The sequence below is a fragment of the Galeopterus variegatus genome, unplaced genomic scaffold, assembly GCF_000696425.1.
Source record: "Galeopterus variegatus unplaced genomic scaffold, G_variegatus-3.0.2 Scaffold4300, whole genome shotgun sequence".
Classification (NCBI taxonomy): Eukaryota; Metazoa; Chordata; class Mammalia; order Dermoptera; family Cynocephalidae; genus Galeopterus; species Galeopterus variegatus.
The window spans coordinates 170,983-186,487 of NW_007730411.1; the positions used below are offsets into that span (position 1 = coordinate 170,983).

The 15,505-nt window shown below is 42.5% G+C and overlaps 1 protein-coding gene across 1 annotated transcript in view; it reads left to right on the forward strand.

The window, feature by feature from the left end:
- The window catches only part of LOC103602787 (zinc finger protein GLIS3-like), a 158,611-nt gene extending 147,564 nt beyond the window's left edge, over nucleotides 1-11,047 (forward strand). The window contains exons 8-9 of the mRNA XM_008587224.1: nucleotides 9,274-9,456; nucleotides 10,311-11,047. Coding sequence (XP_008585446.1) covers nucleotides 9,274-9,456; nucleotides 10,311-10,447 — 320 coding nt within the window. The 3' untranslated portion in view covers nucleotides 10,448-11,047. The remainder of the gene's footprint in view (nucleotides 1-9,273; nucleotides 9,457-10,310) is intronic.
- Nucleotides 11,048-15,505: the final 4,458 nt, after the last annotated feature.

Genomic DNA, 15,505 nt, shown 5'->3' on the forward strand with positions numbered 1-15,505 from the left:
GTAGTTCCATGTATCTCCCCATGGGTGTATGGGGTAATTCATAATCTGTTGTTAGTGATTGTGAGCTTTAACCGGGGTGGGGTGGGGGGTGTTGAATCACTGTGAAGGAGCTAGTTGACCCAAGTCAATCTCCCACTCTGAGAGTGTGTCAAAGGGATAATTCTAGCAGGGATCCTTCTTATACTTGCTGTTGCTATTCACCTGCTTTCCACGCCCATTTAATTCAGCAAACCTTCCTCCATTCTACCCTCTGACTTTGCATCCCCAATGCCAAGGGAAACCAAGGAATCATCACAGTAGGAGGAAAGTGTGGGTTGGCCAGTGCTGATCCACAGTCCCGCACAGAGAGTTGAGGGTGCAGGTCTCTTTTAAGTACTAAGGCTATGGAAAGAAGAAAGGCATCATATCGGTAAATGCCTTTCACTTATTATGATTAAAGTAACCAAGGTTTCTTGTCATTCATTCACTCAGATATTTATCGAATGCCTGCTATATGGCAGGTACTATTCTGGGTGCTATGGATATAATAGTAAGCACACTGGACAAGGTCCCTGCCTTCATGGAACATATGTTTTAGTGGAGAAGCACGTAATATAGAGATACATAATATAAAGTCACACATGCCCACCCATTTTTTAATAGACTTTATTTTTTAGAGCAGTTTTAGATTAGCAAAATTTAGTGGAAAGTACAGGGACTTCCCATATACCCTCTACGTCCCCTGCCTCCCCCCCATACACAGCCTCCCCCACTGTTGACATCCCCACCAGAGTGGGGCATTTGTAGCAGTCAATGAACTTATATTGACATGTCATTATCACCCAAAATGTATAATTTATATTAGGGGTCATTCTTGGTGTTGTATGTTCTGTGGGTTTGGACAAATGTATAATGACATGTATCCACCATTATAGTATCATACAGAATTGTCTCACTGCCCTAAAAATCCTCTGTGCTATACCTGTCCATTCCTACTACTCCTGTCCCCAAGCCCTAGAAACCACTGATCTTTTTACTGACTCCATAGTTTTTCCTTTTCCAAAATGTCATATAGTTGGAATCATATAGGATGTGATCTTTTCAGATTGGCTTCTTTCACTTAGTAATGTGCATCTAAGTTTCCTCTATGTCTTTTCAGGGCCTGAGAGTCCATTTCTTTTTAGTGCCAAATAATATCTCATTGTCTTTATGTACCACAGTTTATTTATCCATTCACCTGCTAAAGGACATCTTGGTTGCTTCCAAGTTTGGGCAATTATGAATAATGCTTCTGTAAACACCCATGTTCAGGTTTTTGTGTGGACATAAATTTTCACCTCCTTTGAGTAAATACCAGGGAGCACAATTGCTGAATCCTATGGTAAGCGTATGTTTATTTTTGTAAGAAACTTTCAGCCTGTCTTTCAATGTGGCTGCACCATTTTTCATTCCCACCAGCAATGAATGAGAGTTCCTGTTGCTCCACATCTCCTCACCAGCATTTGGTGGTGATGTTGGTTTAGATTTTCGCAGTTCTAGTGGGTGTGTGGTGTGCCCACCCATATTTGAAAGAGAATATTATCTTTAGGAACCAAGAGTGCTTCAGCTCTTCTTAGTTAGCAATTTGAGGGGCCTTATGTAGTGCTATTTGATGCTTGTGGAAAATAGCCTCCTTTTCCCCCGACCTGTCATAGGACAGTGTCTTTGTTTAAAATGGATATGAGACTTGGTTGATAGTGAAGTAGGTTGAACAACAACATCCTCATTCTCTGGGGATATTCCAACTTGTGAAGCAGTCCAGAGGCACAGAGTGAGTTCTTCTCTAGGTGATCAGAAACTTGGAGACTAGGCTGGAATCCTCCAGACCCAAGTTTGCTGTCTTTCATTGGTTCTGGATTGACTAACAAGGAAAACAGTGGGAACATTCTCCAAAATAGGGGACACAGAGAGGAAGAGGAAGAAGAGGACAAGCAGGTGTCAGGAAGGGGATGGTGATGAGATGTTCGAAGTCAGTTTTGGAAGTGTGCCTAGTATTAGGGGGGACAGTAGCCCTGGTGTGGCAGGTGCATGGGGCTCTTCTCTTGCTGGATCCAGAGGACACCTCCACTGTCCCTAAACCAAGAAGCAAGTTGCACTGCAGCTTCACTGCTTATTTACTATATCTTCCTCTTTCCTTTCCCTGGACTTGGTTTATAGGAGGTATTCAAAGGAGGATAGGTCAAGGGTCCCCAGAGAGTAGGAGAATCCACAGAGAGCCATAAGAATGTTGGAGAAGAAATCTGAGGAGCTAAGGGGAGTAGGGTCATGCAACTTCTGTTAGGTCCCTGCCTCTGGAGTTCTGACTTGAGCCCACCCATTCATCACATAGGCTCATCTGTGTCTCTGCATCATATGACTGAGGCCAAAAACTCTATACTTCCTAAGGTAACCCACGAAATTATAGTCTGGAAAATAATTAGAGTTGTAAAGCTCATAAATATACATCCTTCCACTTGGCTAGCAAACAGCTGTATCACCAAGAAAGTGAGGGGCTGCCAGCTCTGCCAGTGCCACCAATATCTGCTTATTCTCCTACCCAGGATGAACCATTTAGTAGCACTGGTGGGGAATCCACTCTGCCAGGGCGGGCCTCCTGCTTACCCCTGCCGTCGCGGGACGGAGGCAAACACAGGGAACCACAGTCAAAACTTCTTGTCTCTTTGCATTCTCCCTAGCTTGAATGCATTCTGGAGAAGAGAATTGCATCTCCATATATCCCTGAAAGGAAATTTCCTTCTTATTGTCATATACAGTATGATACCGTATTACTTAATTTCTCACTTATATGTTTATCTTTCTTTTTCAATAAAATGTAAGCTCCAAGAAGACGTGGAGAGTGCTTTATTCACCACTGTGTTCCCAGCATTTGAACAAGTGTTGAGTAAATAGTTGTTGAGTGCATGAAAGCATAGAAATTAAAATGCTCGTGTTATTAGAAGAATAGAAAAAGAAAAATGCAAGATGACATACAGAGAGTGTGAATTGTGTGTCAGGCACGTGCTCAGCATCTTACATTGGATGACTCCTTTAATCCTCTTTCATCTTTGTGGTTTCCTTACGAGTAGATACTGTTAACACCCTCATTTAACAAAAATACAACAGCAGCAGCAAAGGCAAGCACACACATTAGTCAGCATTTCTTTTGAAAAGCCAAAGGAACAGATGACTGCTGAGATTTGCATAGTAGCTGAGAAACTACTCAGTGCTTGGCCTGGATCCCTGGGTTGATACAGCCCGGATCACACAGGAGTTGAAAGGTTTTCCCACATGAAGGTGTGGAGAGGTCTCGGGGAGAAACAGCTCTCAGCACTGTTTCCACAGAGACAAAGTTTCCTGCCAGTCCTGATTAGGTCACACTCCTGTGAGGGAAGTGGTTCTGGGGGAACTTCCTAATATTTGTGACGGGCTCCTGCTGCCACATGTGGGCTGTCTGGACCTATGAATTGTCGTCATGGCCCAGGCTAACCCTACCGCAGGGAAGGGTCAGTCTTGGTTCTGAGTGTTGTCCATTGAGAACTTTTCCTAGTACCCAGAGTTTGGTGATGGTTCTCCAGCCCCACCGTAAAAGAGAGCAAGCATTCTGTTTTGCAAAGCCACCTGCTGTATACACAAACCTACGAAGTACACAGATCATGACTCAGCACATTGACAAGGTGCAGCTGATAGTGTTAATTGCCACCCATGTGTATAGCCAGTTGGGTAGAGCCTTTTCTGTTGATACTTTGCTCCAACATCATATGGTATGCAAAATGGAGACCCACCTGAGCACGTCACCACACCCAGTGCACACGGGGAGCTGGGCCCGCAGTCTGAAGTGGAGAGAATGGGTCACACGTTTCCTTCCACTTCTGCTGCCTGCAGAAGTGAAAATGGCTCTTCTAGGAGGTTGAAATGTCCTGGCCGTGTAGCCTAAAACAATACTGAACCTCTTGAGTTGAGTGACCATTATTTACTTATTGCTGTGTTTATACTCTGGTTCCTTGTGCAAAGATTGAAAAGGTAAATCCATAAGGAAAAGATGAGTGTAACAAACAGTGAGTCTAAATACTCTCTGTCTTGAAGGCCAGTAGTCTAAGAATCATCTGTATGGCTTTCATTTAAACTCTTCGTGGTTCATGTGTTTTTCTTTCAGGAATTTAATCAAAAACACTCCTGAAACAAAGTCTGCCAAACCTGGGAATTCAGATTGCCCTAGAGCTGTGCTGTCTCATGCAGTAGCCATGAGCCACATATGGCCATTTAGATTTGAATTAATTAAAAAGGAATAAAATGAAAAAGTTGGTTCCTCAGCCACACTAACCACATCTCGAGTGCTCCGTAACTACGTATAGCTGCTACTGTGTTGGACAGCGCAGGTAAAGGGCATTTTCATCATTGTGGAAAGTTCTATTGGACAGCACTGCCCTCGAGAACACCCTTCTGTTTTCATATTTAGTCACGCAGTTCCTTTCTCCTCTGACTTCTCCCACAACACTGGCACTTTGGGAGGGGAATGCACACCCAGCTTCATGGAGCTCCTTCGTCATCATGAGCAGCAAGAGTGACTGTGAACTCTTGACCTAGCCCATCATCACAGGGACATCAGTAACCCCATGTGACAAAGGAAAGAGAAAGGCTTTTGAAGAATGAATTTTAGTGACAGGTAAAGAAACTTATAGACAATATTAGGGGACAAAGTAAGATACAAAATGATACATATATATACCGTTTTCAGTTTTGCGTGTATATATCCATTTGTGAATCCTGGAAGCAAAGATAATTCTTCATTTCTTTTTTATACTAGTCCACATTTTATAGTTGGTATAATTAACCTCAAATATTTTTATAATTAGAAAAACAAGTTTGTTTTTAGAAGGAAAAAAAAAAACCTCCCAAAATTTAGGAGAGGAGAGATGATTCTCTTTGACCTTCAGGAGCTGCGATTTAGGTAGAATGATTTATCTGCAAATTCCTTCCCTGCTCCATTCTTGGAGGTAAAGTAACTTCTAAAGTGAAGAAGGGATGATTTTGTAGATAAATGTGACAACGAGCATTTATTGTCAACTTACATTCGTCTGTGCATTCTCATGCTTATAAATGTATGTGTTCTGGCTCTAGCTGTGCTGTCTATTCTCAAGGACAAGGTATCATCCTCTATTTCTTTGGTCTCTCCAACAGCACCCTAACCAGCCCTTGATAAGCGTTATTGACTGACTGACTGACTGACTGACAGATTGGCTGACCTTCTCATTGCTCTCAGGTTTTATGTCCACAAAATGTGTTAACGTCTTGCCTCATTTCGCTTTGGGTCCGAGAAGCAGTGTTCTCTCCAGCTTTGCTATGTGAAATCCAGCTGCTGGAATACAGGAGCCATTCATCAGAAAATGAGTTAGGCTTTCTCTGGGTTTGTGTGTGGCAAGACCCTAATGGAATTTTTTTTTTTTAATTTAGTTAGTTTTATGGAAATAGTGCTGGGAAGAGAATATGTTAAAACTCCACGTTTGAGAGACCGCAACCATCCACACCATGTATTTGGCATTTCTAGTAACTGGCTACTTGGAAGGAGGGATTTAATAAAGAGGACTTTTCTTTTCTTGAGTTGGCTGTTAGAGTGATAAAACATGCTTGTGAAGCCATTCTCGTTTTGACAGTTTCTTGTGTCAGCCAAGACACCCACAGGCAGGAATTACAGTCTACTCTGCCCCCCTCACTTATATCCAGACTGAGAGATGGAGCTCAGAATGTTTAATATTTAACTTCACGGGTGTCTCTTACCACATCACAAACCTTTTATACTCACACACATCACAATGCTTGGATTTAGACCGAAGCCATGTGACATTTCTGCTCTCTCTTAGAAACAGGAGAAAAGATAGGAAAGGGAGAACGAATTGGTTTTTTACTAAAGGCCAGTGAAATTCTCTATCATTGTGCCTGAATAATTAATATCCCTATTTGGGGAGTTATGGGAGTTTGGTGAAAAATGTCTCCTCTTCTTAGAAGGGTAATATTACACTGAGGGGTGCTATCTGGGAATTTATGGGTGACAAATTTGAGCAGAGCCACACAGGGGTACAGATAGCAAATATTACCTGTTTTGCTCAGTGAGGAAACATCGCATTCTAATAGACCAACCATGATGGTCCATGGCAGTGTTTTACTGCCAAGGGCTATGCCATGTTTACATGTGACTGCCAGCAGGTACCCAAAGTCAAGGTCAGTCCAAAGAACCACCCAAACCACATAGCTGCCCATCCCAGGTTCCTTCAAACTCTCCAACTTGTTGCTGCTGGAGTGACTGAATCAATCAGTTATGTGCGCCAATTTGTTCAGGATCTAGGAACCAACATGGGTAAGAGGAATACAGCTCAGATCTCCAAAGAGCCAAGAATGTTCCAGAAGATTTTACCCAGGAACTTGGGGTGCACAACATGCCTGCTTCTGTGTTCATTCTTACATTTGGTTATTGCCAAGGGACTTATTTGTTGCTTCTTTGAAATTTTTATTTCCCTTAATAACTTTATTTCATATTTGAGAACTACATTATCATTGCGACATAATTTTACATTTTATTTTACTTATTCATCAAACATATATTATATAAATTATATTATTTATATTGTATATTATATAAATATTAATTATGTAGTTCATTATATTATCAAATTATATTATGCAATATGTAAATATTAACTCATTTGATCTTTATAATAACTCAGTGACTTGTAGTTATTATTAACCCCATTTTACAAATTAGAAAACTGAGACACCAAGAGGTGAAGTAATTTACCAAGACTACAAAATTGATAAGTAGTTGAGCTAGGATTTGAACCCAGGAAGTCTGGCTCCAGAGTATTTGCTCGTCACCACTATTAAAATTTGGAAAAGAATAAAGGCAAAAAAAAACCCCTAAAAATACCCAAGGGCAACTATAGATATGTTGTGTTGCCATCTCTATTTTCTATCTTGCTTTTTTAAAAAAAACTGAACGTTAGAATGATCTTTGCATGTTGCAAATATTGTTTTAATGGCTATTTAACATTCCTGTCACATACATATACCGCTCCTTGCTTAACCCTTTTCTCGTGGTTGGCCATTTTGGCTGTTCAGTTTCCTGTTAAGATCATTAGCACAGTGATGACTATCTCTGCGCAGAATTTCTTGTGTTCTTCACATTGTACTTTTAGGGTACATTCTCAGAAGTAAAACTCCTGACTCCAAGAGTATGAATACTTTTATTGTTATTGATAAAGGTTGTCAAATTGTTTTCCAAAAGGCTTGTACTCTCCTGAAGTGTCTACACCACTGTACAAAAGTGCCTTATTCATTGTTTGCACTCCAGCATGGAGAATGATTTTTAGAAATCTTTGCTAATGTTATAGATAGAATATGGTATTTTATCATTGTTTTGATGTTTATTTCTTTGATGGCTAGAGGGTTGATAGTTGTACTGGTTAATCCGTTATGAGTTATTCACAAGTGGCCTGTTTGGGTCCTTTGCCTGTCTGTCTGTTGAGATCATGCAGAAGACTTAGAAGATCAAAAGGAGAAGAGATATTCCTTTTTTATTTTTTCTTCTTCTGCCTTGACGTGATATTTCCTTAGATATTTTCCTAGTCTATACTGCTAACGAGCATTTAATTTCCCCAAATCTTATGTAGATTTTTCTGTTGATTCCATATAAAGTATACTACTGTCTGCTTACAAAGGGTATAATTTTGTTTTTTACTATGAATGTGCCCTGGCCTAAATCTGCATTGATCTTTCTATCTTGGATCATCAGCCCCTAGAGAGCCAGGCTGTGTTTTTATGAGCAGTTAAGCACACAGTCTTTGTTGATGTTCATGGCAACCATAGAACAGGCCTCCCAGCCAAGGGTAATCTGAGCTGTTGCACCGGCTACCTTGCGGGTGCTGATGAGAAATGAGAAGAGTTGTAAGCGCAGTAGGCTGGACGTGTCAGCGCTGGTCTTACTTAAACAGAGCTAAGAAGAACCCAAATAGTACCTTTGCTACCTGTTGATCGGTGGCTCAGATTTCTTTAACAAGGCATAAAGCCTTTCAATCTTAAGAAAAAGAGGCAGTTCTAGAGGAAGGGGGCACACAGGGGTTCAAAATCCACAAATGAGTGGTGTGTTCTCCATCACTTAATGTTTATGGAAGGAACCCTGGAGCACTTCCTCTATCAATACCTCGGTTTTGTCCATCAAAACCAGAATGCTGGTATCAATAATAACTGACATTTATAAAGCACTTTAAAATGTTCTAGATGGACTTCTTTATCCAATGACTCAGTCTTCACAATAGCCCTGTGAGTTGATAATGACATTCACATTTTACAGTTGAGGAAACAGACACAATGAAATGCAGAGAGCTAGAAAGCTGCAGAGCCACAGCTCTCCCTTCAGTAAAGTATGGGATTGATGTTTCGTTATTATATTTTTAAAAGCATATTATACTCCAAGAAAATAATCCATTGACTTAAACTTATCATGAGGCAAGAAGAAAGAAGGAAAAGGTAAGTTATTATAGGAGGTTTGGCAGATCATAGAAAAGGACCACATAGGATCCTAAGGCAAACTCTGTTGAATGAGAAAAAAGTTGAAGGGGGTAGATGAAACGAGATCATCAAGAGGTTGATGATTATTTTCAAACATTAAGAAATCTTTCATCATATTTCTTCATTATATCATTTATTCACTTCCAGTTTTCCCATTTACTGCAAAGATCAAGAATAATAATAAAGTAAATTGTAGTATATCCAATTATGGGATACTATGTACCCATTCCGAACAATGAGGAAGATATAAATGTGTATGAATTTTGGAAAGACAGATGAATGGGTAGGTAGATCTAGGCTGCATTTTTTTGAGGTGGGTTTCATTAAGAGCACTCTGCAGGTTTTTACCAAATGACAAAAATAGAGTAGAATATAGCATAAAGTTAAGTTCAGGAAGATGCATTCAAAACCTGGTGGCTTCGAAGGTCTGGGGTAGTAACAGTCCCTGAAGGTCAGGCCTTTGGTGTCCAGGACTCTGGAGTGAGTAGGGAAGGTAAAAATGTTATAAGCCAACAAGCCTTGAAATCCCTGGAAGGTCAAAGAGCTTCAATCCAAAGAGAACATTCCAAATGCTTGCCTGGGAGATTTTACAAGGTGGCCTTAAGAGTTAAAGGCATTTTGTCATATGAAGCCAGGCTAAGTGAGGTTTCTGGCTGGGTTGTAATGATCTTTGGAACTTGTGCCCTGAAGTAGCTCAATGCCATACTTGCATTTCAGGATTTTATGGGCAGCTGCAGACATTCTGCCCCCCTCATTACCCTGACTCCCAGAGAACTGTGCCGCCTGGCAGCTCCTGCAATGTGGTACCTTCCTTCGAGGACTGCCTGGTCCCCACGTCCATGGGCCAGGCTGGTTTTGATGTTTTCCACAGAGCCTTCTCGGCTCACTCGGGCATTACAGGTATGTCGGGTGTCTGTGACTTAGAAACTCGGGCCTACTGGCAGGAGAGACCAGGTGGGTTTCCCATGACCAGCCTGGACTGGACTTGGGCCAACACGTGACTGCATCATATCTTGTCGAACTGCCCCTGAAATATCTGCACTTTCCTCTCCAGCCCCACTTCCTCCACCCTAGTTCAGGCACCATCGTATCTCCCCTAGGCTCCCACAATAGCCTTCCAACAGGTCTCCCTGAGTCAGTTCCTCATCTTTCCATCCTGCCCTCCAAACATCTGTGAGTGCTGCCTTCCAAAAATGAAGGATAAAATATGCCACTATTCTGCTCAGATACCTTCACTAGTTTTCAGTTGTCTGGGGAATAAACTCTACTCTGTACCATGGCATTCAAAGCCCCACGGTAGGCCTGATTAAACTTTCTAGACTTGCCCGCACGTATTTCCCCTACATGCTTTCACCTTTGCTTTGCCAGCACCCTTGACCCCACGGGCCCCTCCCTCACTATCTTTGCTGTGTTTCCTCCTTCTGGAATGTTCTTTCCCTACCTCTCCATCTATGAGAATATCATAGTCTTTTATTACTCAGCTTTTAGGGTGGGTCTGCCACCCTCGCCCTTCCACAGAGCACTTTTCTTTTACTTCTACTCAGCCCATGTTTTGGACCATGTGTTTCAGCAGCTCCCTGCAAGTCGGCCTCCTCCCCAGCTAAGGTGCCCGAGGACAGAGACCGGCTGCAGGGCCTAGGCAGCAAGGTTGCGCCTCGGCTCGCAGTCAACATTTGGAGAGTGCATTACTGCACTGCATACGGGTGGTGCAGCGTGGCAGGAGTTATTAACTTCCAATGTTCTTTCTCTTCCAGTGTATGATTTGCCTTCAGCTTCCTCAAGCCTCTTTGGGGAGTCTCTTCGCAGTGGGCCTGAAGACACCACATTCTTGCAGATCAGTGCTGTGGAACGCTGTCCTAGCCAGCTGTCCTCTGTCTATACTGAAGGCTAAAAGCTCCCTGGCTTCTCCTGCGCATCTAGAACCTTTCTGTTGCTTGCCATCTTTTGTTTTCATGCTCTTACAGACTGCATGAAAAAGGATGTCAACTGAATCAGCGGAACCTGCAGAGTCACTGACATGTCCTTGGAAGTCAGGACTGGATGATCAGAACAAGCTTTGCAGGAAAGTTTGCAGTTGCTCCTTTTTCTCTCTGGGTTTGCTGGACCGGGTGACCAGCAGGACTGTCTTTTCAAAGGGAATTTAGAGTCTCGCTCTACTGGATACCTGTTACTTCCTGACTGTCACTCCTCAAAGGACACCAATGAAATAATGTGCATGTGAAAATGTAGTTTGGGGATGACCCTTGGTGAAAACTCTGAATAGGGAAGGACAAACCAATTGCCAGAGGCACAGTGAGCTGCAGCAGCCAGTGCCCTCCCTCATTGCTGGCTGATGCAAGGCCAGCCGTGAGAAGGGAAATCTGCGTCCAAAGCACAGTGCGGCTCAGCTCTTGGAAGCTCCCTGGGTTCCCCTTTCCTCTTGCATATATCCCCATGCTGACCAATCGCTTCTCGATGTTTCTCCAACAGCAACATAAGGTTTTGTATTCCAGCAACCTATCTTTGTTTTGCATTTTAAAGACTTGTTATTTACATCTACTTTCAAAAAAAAAGAATATGTAGGGTCTGTTCTTTCAATGGAAATCGTTATTTTAATCACCTCAGCTACTTACACATTGCTACAACTGTAGCTCAGCCTGGCCCCACCTCTGGGATGTTTGTTTTGCAGTTAGCAAAGGCCACCTTGTGGGAAATGGGGTAGACACACCCAGTACCCCCAGTACTGCAACAGGATCCCTCGTGGGTTGACTGCGACCCCACATCGAAGACCTTGTTTAAAGGAAAAGGTCATCTGACTGGTTCGCCCACTGCCTCCATTCTGGTGCCCTGCCCAGAGAGTGCCGGAAGATGGGAGCACAGGGACACACTGGGTCGTGTGCCTGGGTTCTCTCAGAAAACCAAACTAGGGATGCCCAGCGTCCGCTCACTTTGCACAGCCTCTGCTCACCTCCTTCAGAATATCCACTGATCTGTCTGTCTGTCTGTTTCTCCCCTACACTCCTCTACTCCCTTTTTTTGCACCCTTCTCTCCTTCTTGATGGCGGTTCAGACGTGCTTGTCAACCACCACTGCCTGACCATTGACTCTTGGGAAGGTAGAGGGGACAGGCCTCTACTCCCTTTTTTTGCACCCTTCTCTCCTTCTTGATGGCGGTTCAGACGTGCTTGTCACCCACCACTGCCTGACCATTGACTCTTGGGAAGGTAGAGGGGACAGTTCATGAAGGGTGGGCAGAAGAACACAACCCTTTAACTGAAACTCTGGTTTTTACTGAACTCTGGAGTTTTCACAGAGCACTTGGCCATTTCATATCAAGCCTAAAGGTGTCATTGTCTGTGACACCTTTACAAAAAGCTATTAAAATGATCCCAAGTGCAGGGCATAGGCTATGAAAATTGGCTGAATCCCAAAGACCTGATAAATTCTGACATTCTGGTACTATTGCAATTCAAGATCTCTTTTAAAAAATGTTTTGTGAACGAAAGTGAAACAATGCTGTTTGTCAAAATGAGATAATTACAGTCTTCAACAAGACAGTTAAACAGCTTGGTGTCAGACTTGGTATCTGTGGCAATTTGTATCCTGACAGATGGGTCCTTCCAGTCTGGCTCCACAATCAGTCGTATACTACCTGATTCTGGAGTTCATTCCAACATGCAGGAGAACTAGGTGAATAGCAAACCAAGTGTGGGTTTCATTTTTACAGTGCGCTTGGTCAACCTAGTTTCTGTGACGAGTGGGCTGTGTTCTAAGAAAAGCTACCATGCAGACGTCCAAGTCTACAAAAGAGATGAGTTACCCACTTTACAAAAATCTGCTCTGCTTTACAAAAGGATGCACATCAGAGTCCCTTTCCAAGTGAGCTCTCAGGCTGCATGTAAAATACCACTCTTCCTGCAGACTTTGTGGGTCATGCCAGTTGGCCTAAGCAAGGACACATGCATGCCAACAGTGGCTTAGTTAGTAGCATCCCTCATGTGTCCTCTGTCATACTCTAGAAAGAAAGGAAAACTCTGATATCTTTAGAGAGCTCATCTATCCATTCTTAAATACCGAAGCTTTTACAAGGAACTCAAAATATATTTCATTTGCGTGAAGAGGAGAAAAAAGATGAAAAGGCAAGGTTGTTATTTCAGGTGACACTGTCAGCTTGCCTTGTGGCTTTATATAATTTGAAGTAGAAAGGGGGAAGGAAGACGAAGCAAGAAGCTCAACCTCAGAAACCCCGCGTCATCTCTCCCTTTGGCTGAGAGGAGATGCTTGTGAGCAAGCTCTGATCTTCCCGTGGCCTCTCACGTGACTCCGCCCCTCTCTTGTATCACCTGGGCTGGAGGGATCCAGGTAGCAGCAGCAGCAGCACCTGCAGCAGCTCCTTCCTCAGCAGGAATGGAGCAGGCAGGAAGCAGGGCCCAGTGCAGTCCTGCCCGTGCCCTGCAGTGTTTCCTGATGGCTGCAGGTCTGAGATCAGAGCCTCAGGATGTGATGCATTCAGGTTCCTTCCAGACTCCACGCACTGTCCATAGATTCTAGAATTTCTCCTGACCTTAAAATGTGTCCCTTGCTTACTTTGGCATTGCAGAAGATTAATATATATATATATATATGCTTTCATCGTTGTTTTTGTAGCAGTAACAGTGGAAACTTCAAAAAAGCATTCCCTTTTATTTCCTGGCCTTTTTAGTCTTGATATATAACCATTTTCATAAACATCTGAACAGAAATTGTCATTTCCCTTTTGAAAAAAAAATGGGTGCTTGTGAAAACACACACAGCCCAAAGCCAATTATCCTATTACATTAAAAACAAGAATCGTATGCCTAGAAACATTTCATTTGCTGCATTGTCTTAATTCCCTAAAGGGACTGCATCAAAATGTCAGTTGTAATTTAGCCTTCGATCAGCTGTTAAATATTATTTAAATATTTGCTGGTCCTGTGGGGTATCTCTCTTTAGTCGTGTCTCCCACAAATTACGTAGGTGATTCTAAAGTGGAAAAAAGGTCTTTAGTAGATCACAGCATAGTTTCCATTGATAACAGAATGCTGGGTTTTTTTCAGTTGTCTGTAAATTACCAGCTGTCAAGCACACTACTACATTAATACCTGTTTTGAACAGGGATAAACTTTATGTTCAACTCCCCCATCTGAACACCTTGACTTTCCAGTTGTCTTGAAATATTGGGAGTAGTGACTGTAAATGTTCAGTTTAATTATTTAGTATTTTATTTGACTGTTTTGGCCATGTCATTTTATAGCAGCATTTTTTAATGGCACTTTTTGTTGGTGGTGTGGAATTTCTACGGTTACATTTTTTTTTTTTTTTTGCAATGGATAAAGCAAAAAAAAAAAAAAAAGCACTCATTGGAGAAATGGTGAGTGTAAAAAAGAAGAGATTTATTTTGTACAGACAGCAAAGCATCCTGTGTAATGTTGCTGACATAAAGCACTTTGGGGGGGAAAAGTGGAAATCTGTTTTCCATAAATCACACAGACTCTTGTACATAGATATATACGCTCACGTAGAGAAATGAACTGCATATATCATACTGGATATGGGGCCGATTTTACTCTAGAGGCACATCTGGTGCTTATTGTCATAAATCTTTTAAAGAATTAGGTACACTTTTTTTTCTATTAATATGTATAGTTTTGTGATTTGTCACAGTTATGTTTCATATAATCATAAGTTATTTTGTCTTGTTTCATGAAGTCCTTTTTTTATGTCAAAAGTAAAATGAAGGGATTGTGCACTTGGTACAGAATAAAACTGGAAATAGAGGATACACCCTCCTGCCTGAAATCTCCTTCAGCATGTCGCTTTAAAACACAATGGCAACAACCGTTGTTTGTTTGTTTGTTGTATTATGTTGTTTTGTTTTACCATCAGCCTCCTACGTATTGGGGATGGTAACTATAATTAAAAGCAGATCGAGGGGGTGGGGGGGAGGCAGTGTCCAAGGCCAGCTTTAAAATGCCGCATTGCTTTGGGCCAGAGCTGCAGCCTGGATTTAATTATAGATATGAGGATGAAATGGCAGTAAAAATGAATGTCTCCCTGAATCCTTTACATGTTGGGAGTGTCCATAAATAAAACATGAAGTTTTATTTCATCAGATTTAATTAAAGCTTTTATACATGTTTTATTGGTTATTCTATTAATCCGCTTCACAAACTGGATAAATGTTTGCTAGGGTTTGGAGTTTATTTGTGCCTTTTCAAAGTAGCTCTACATCATGCTTCAGAAATGCCTCTAGTGCTTGCTCCTCCAGGTGCTGGGGTTTCAGCATGCCGGCGGCTGCTGGAGGGGCCTTTTCAGCCCTTGAAACCCTGCAGAGGAAGACACAAACATCAGCTTCCCGGGAGCTGATTCCCTGACCTTTGTGGTCCTCTGAATTTCCCCGAAGGCAGAAAGGGCAGTTCCCGTTTCCCTGGTTTCCTGTCCTGTCCACTCTGCAGGCTTTGGAAGGCCACCTGTCCCACTGGCTATGAAGAACTTTCTTCCTCTGCTGCCATCCATGGGGGAGATAGGGGTGAGGTCAGGATATTCTCACACCTGGCTGGCCTGCTAGCCAAGTATATGAATCTAAAAGATACCACATTGCAAGGATCATTCTTAGAAAGCCGACTGTTCTCTCACTACATTTTTAAGACTTGGGAATTATTTTAAGGAAAGATACAAAGCAGAAGGGACGATGGTCCCACGCATCTTGTCTGGCTCCTCAGGACCAGATAGCAGACGCTGTTGGGTTCAGGGTTGTGGAGATGACAGTAGCACTGACTGCCAAGACACAAAGAGCTCCTCAGCTCCCTAAAAGGAGGCTGCTGGTGGGAGTGTGATTGGGTGCAATCTCTTTGGAGAACAGTTTGGCATTAAGTGGCAGTTAAAGGTCCACATACCCTGCAATCCAACAATTCTACTCCTCTCAAGAGATTCTTAGGACAGTGATGGA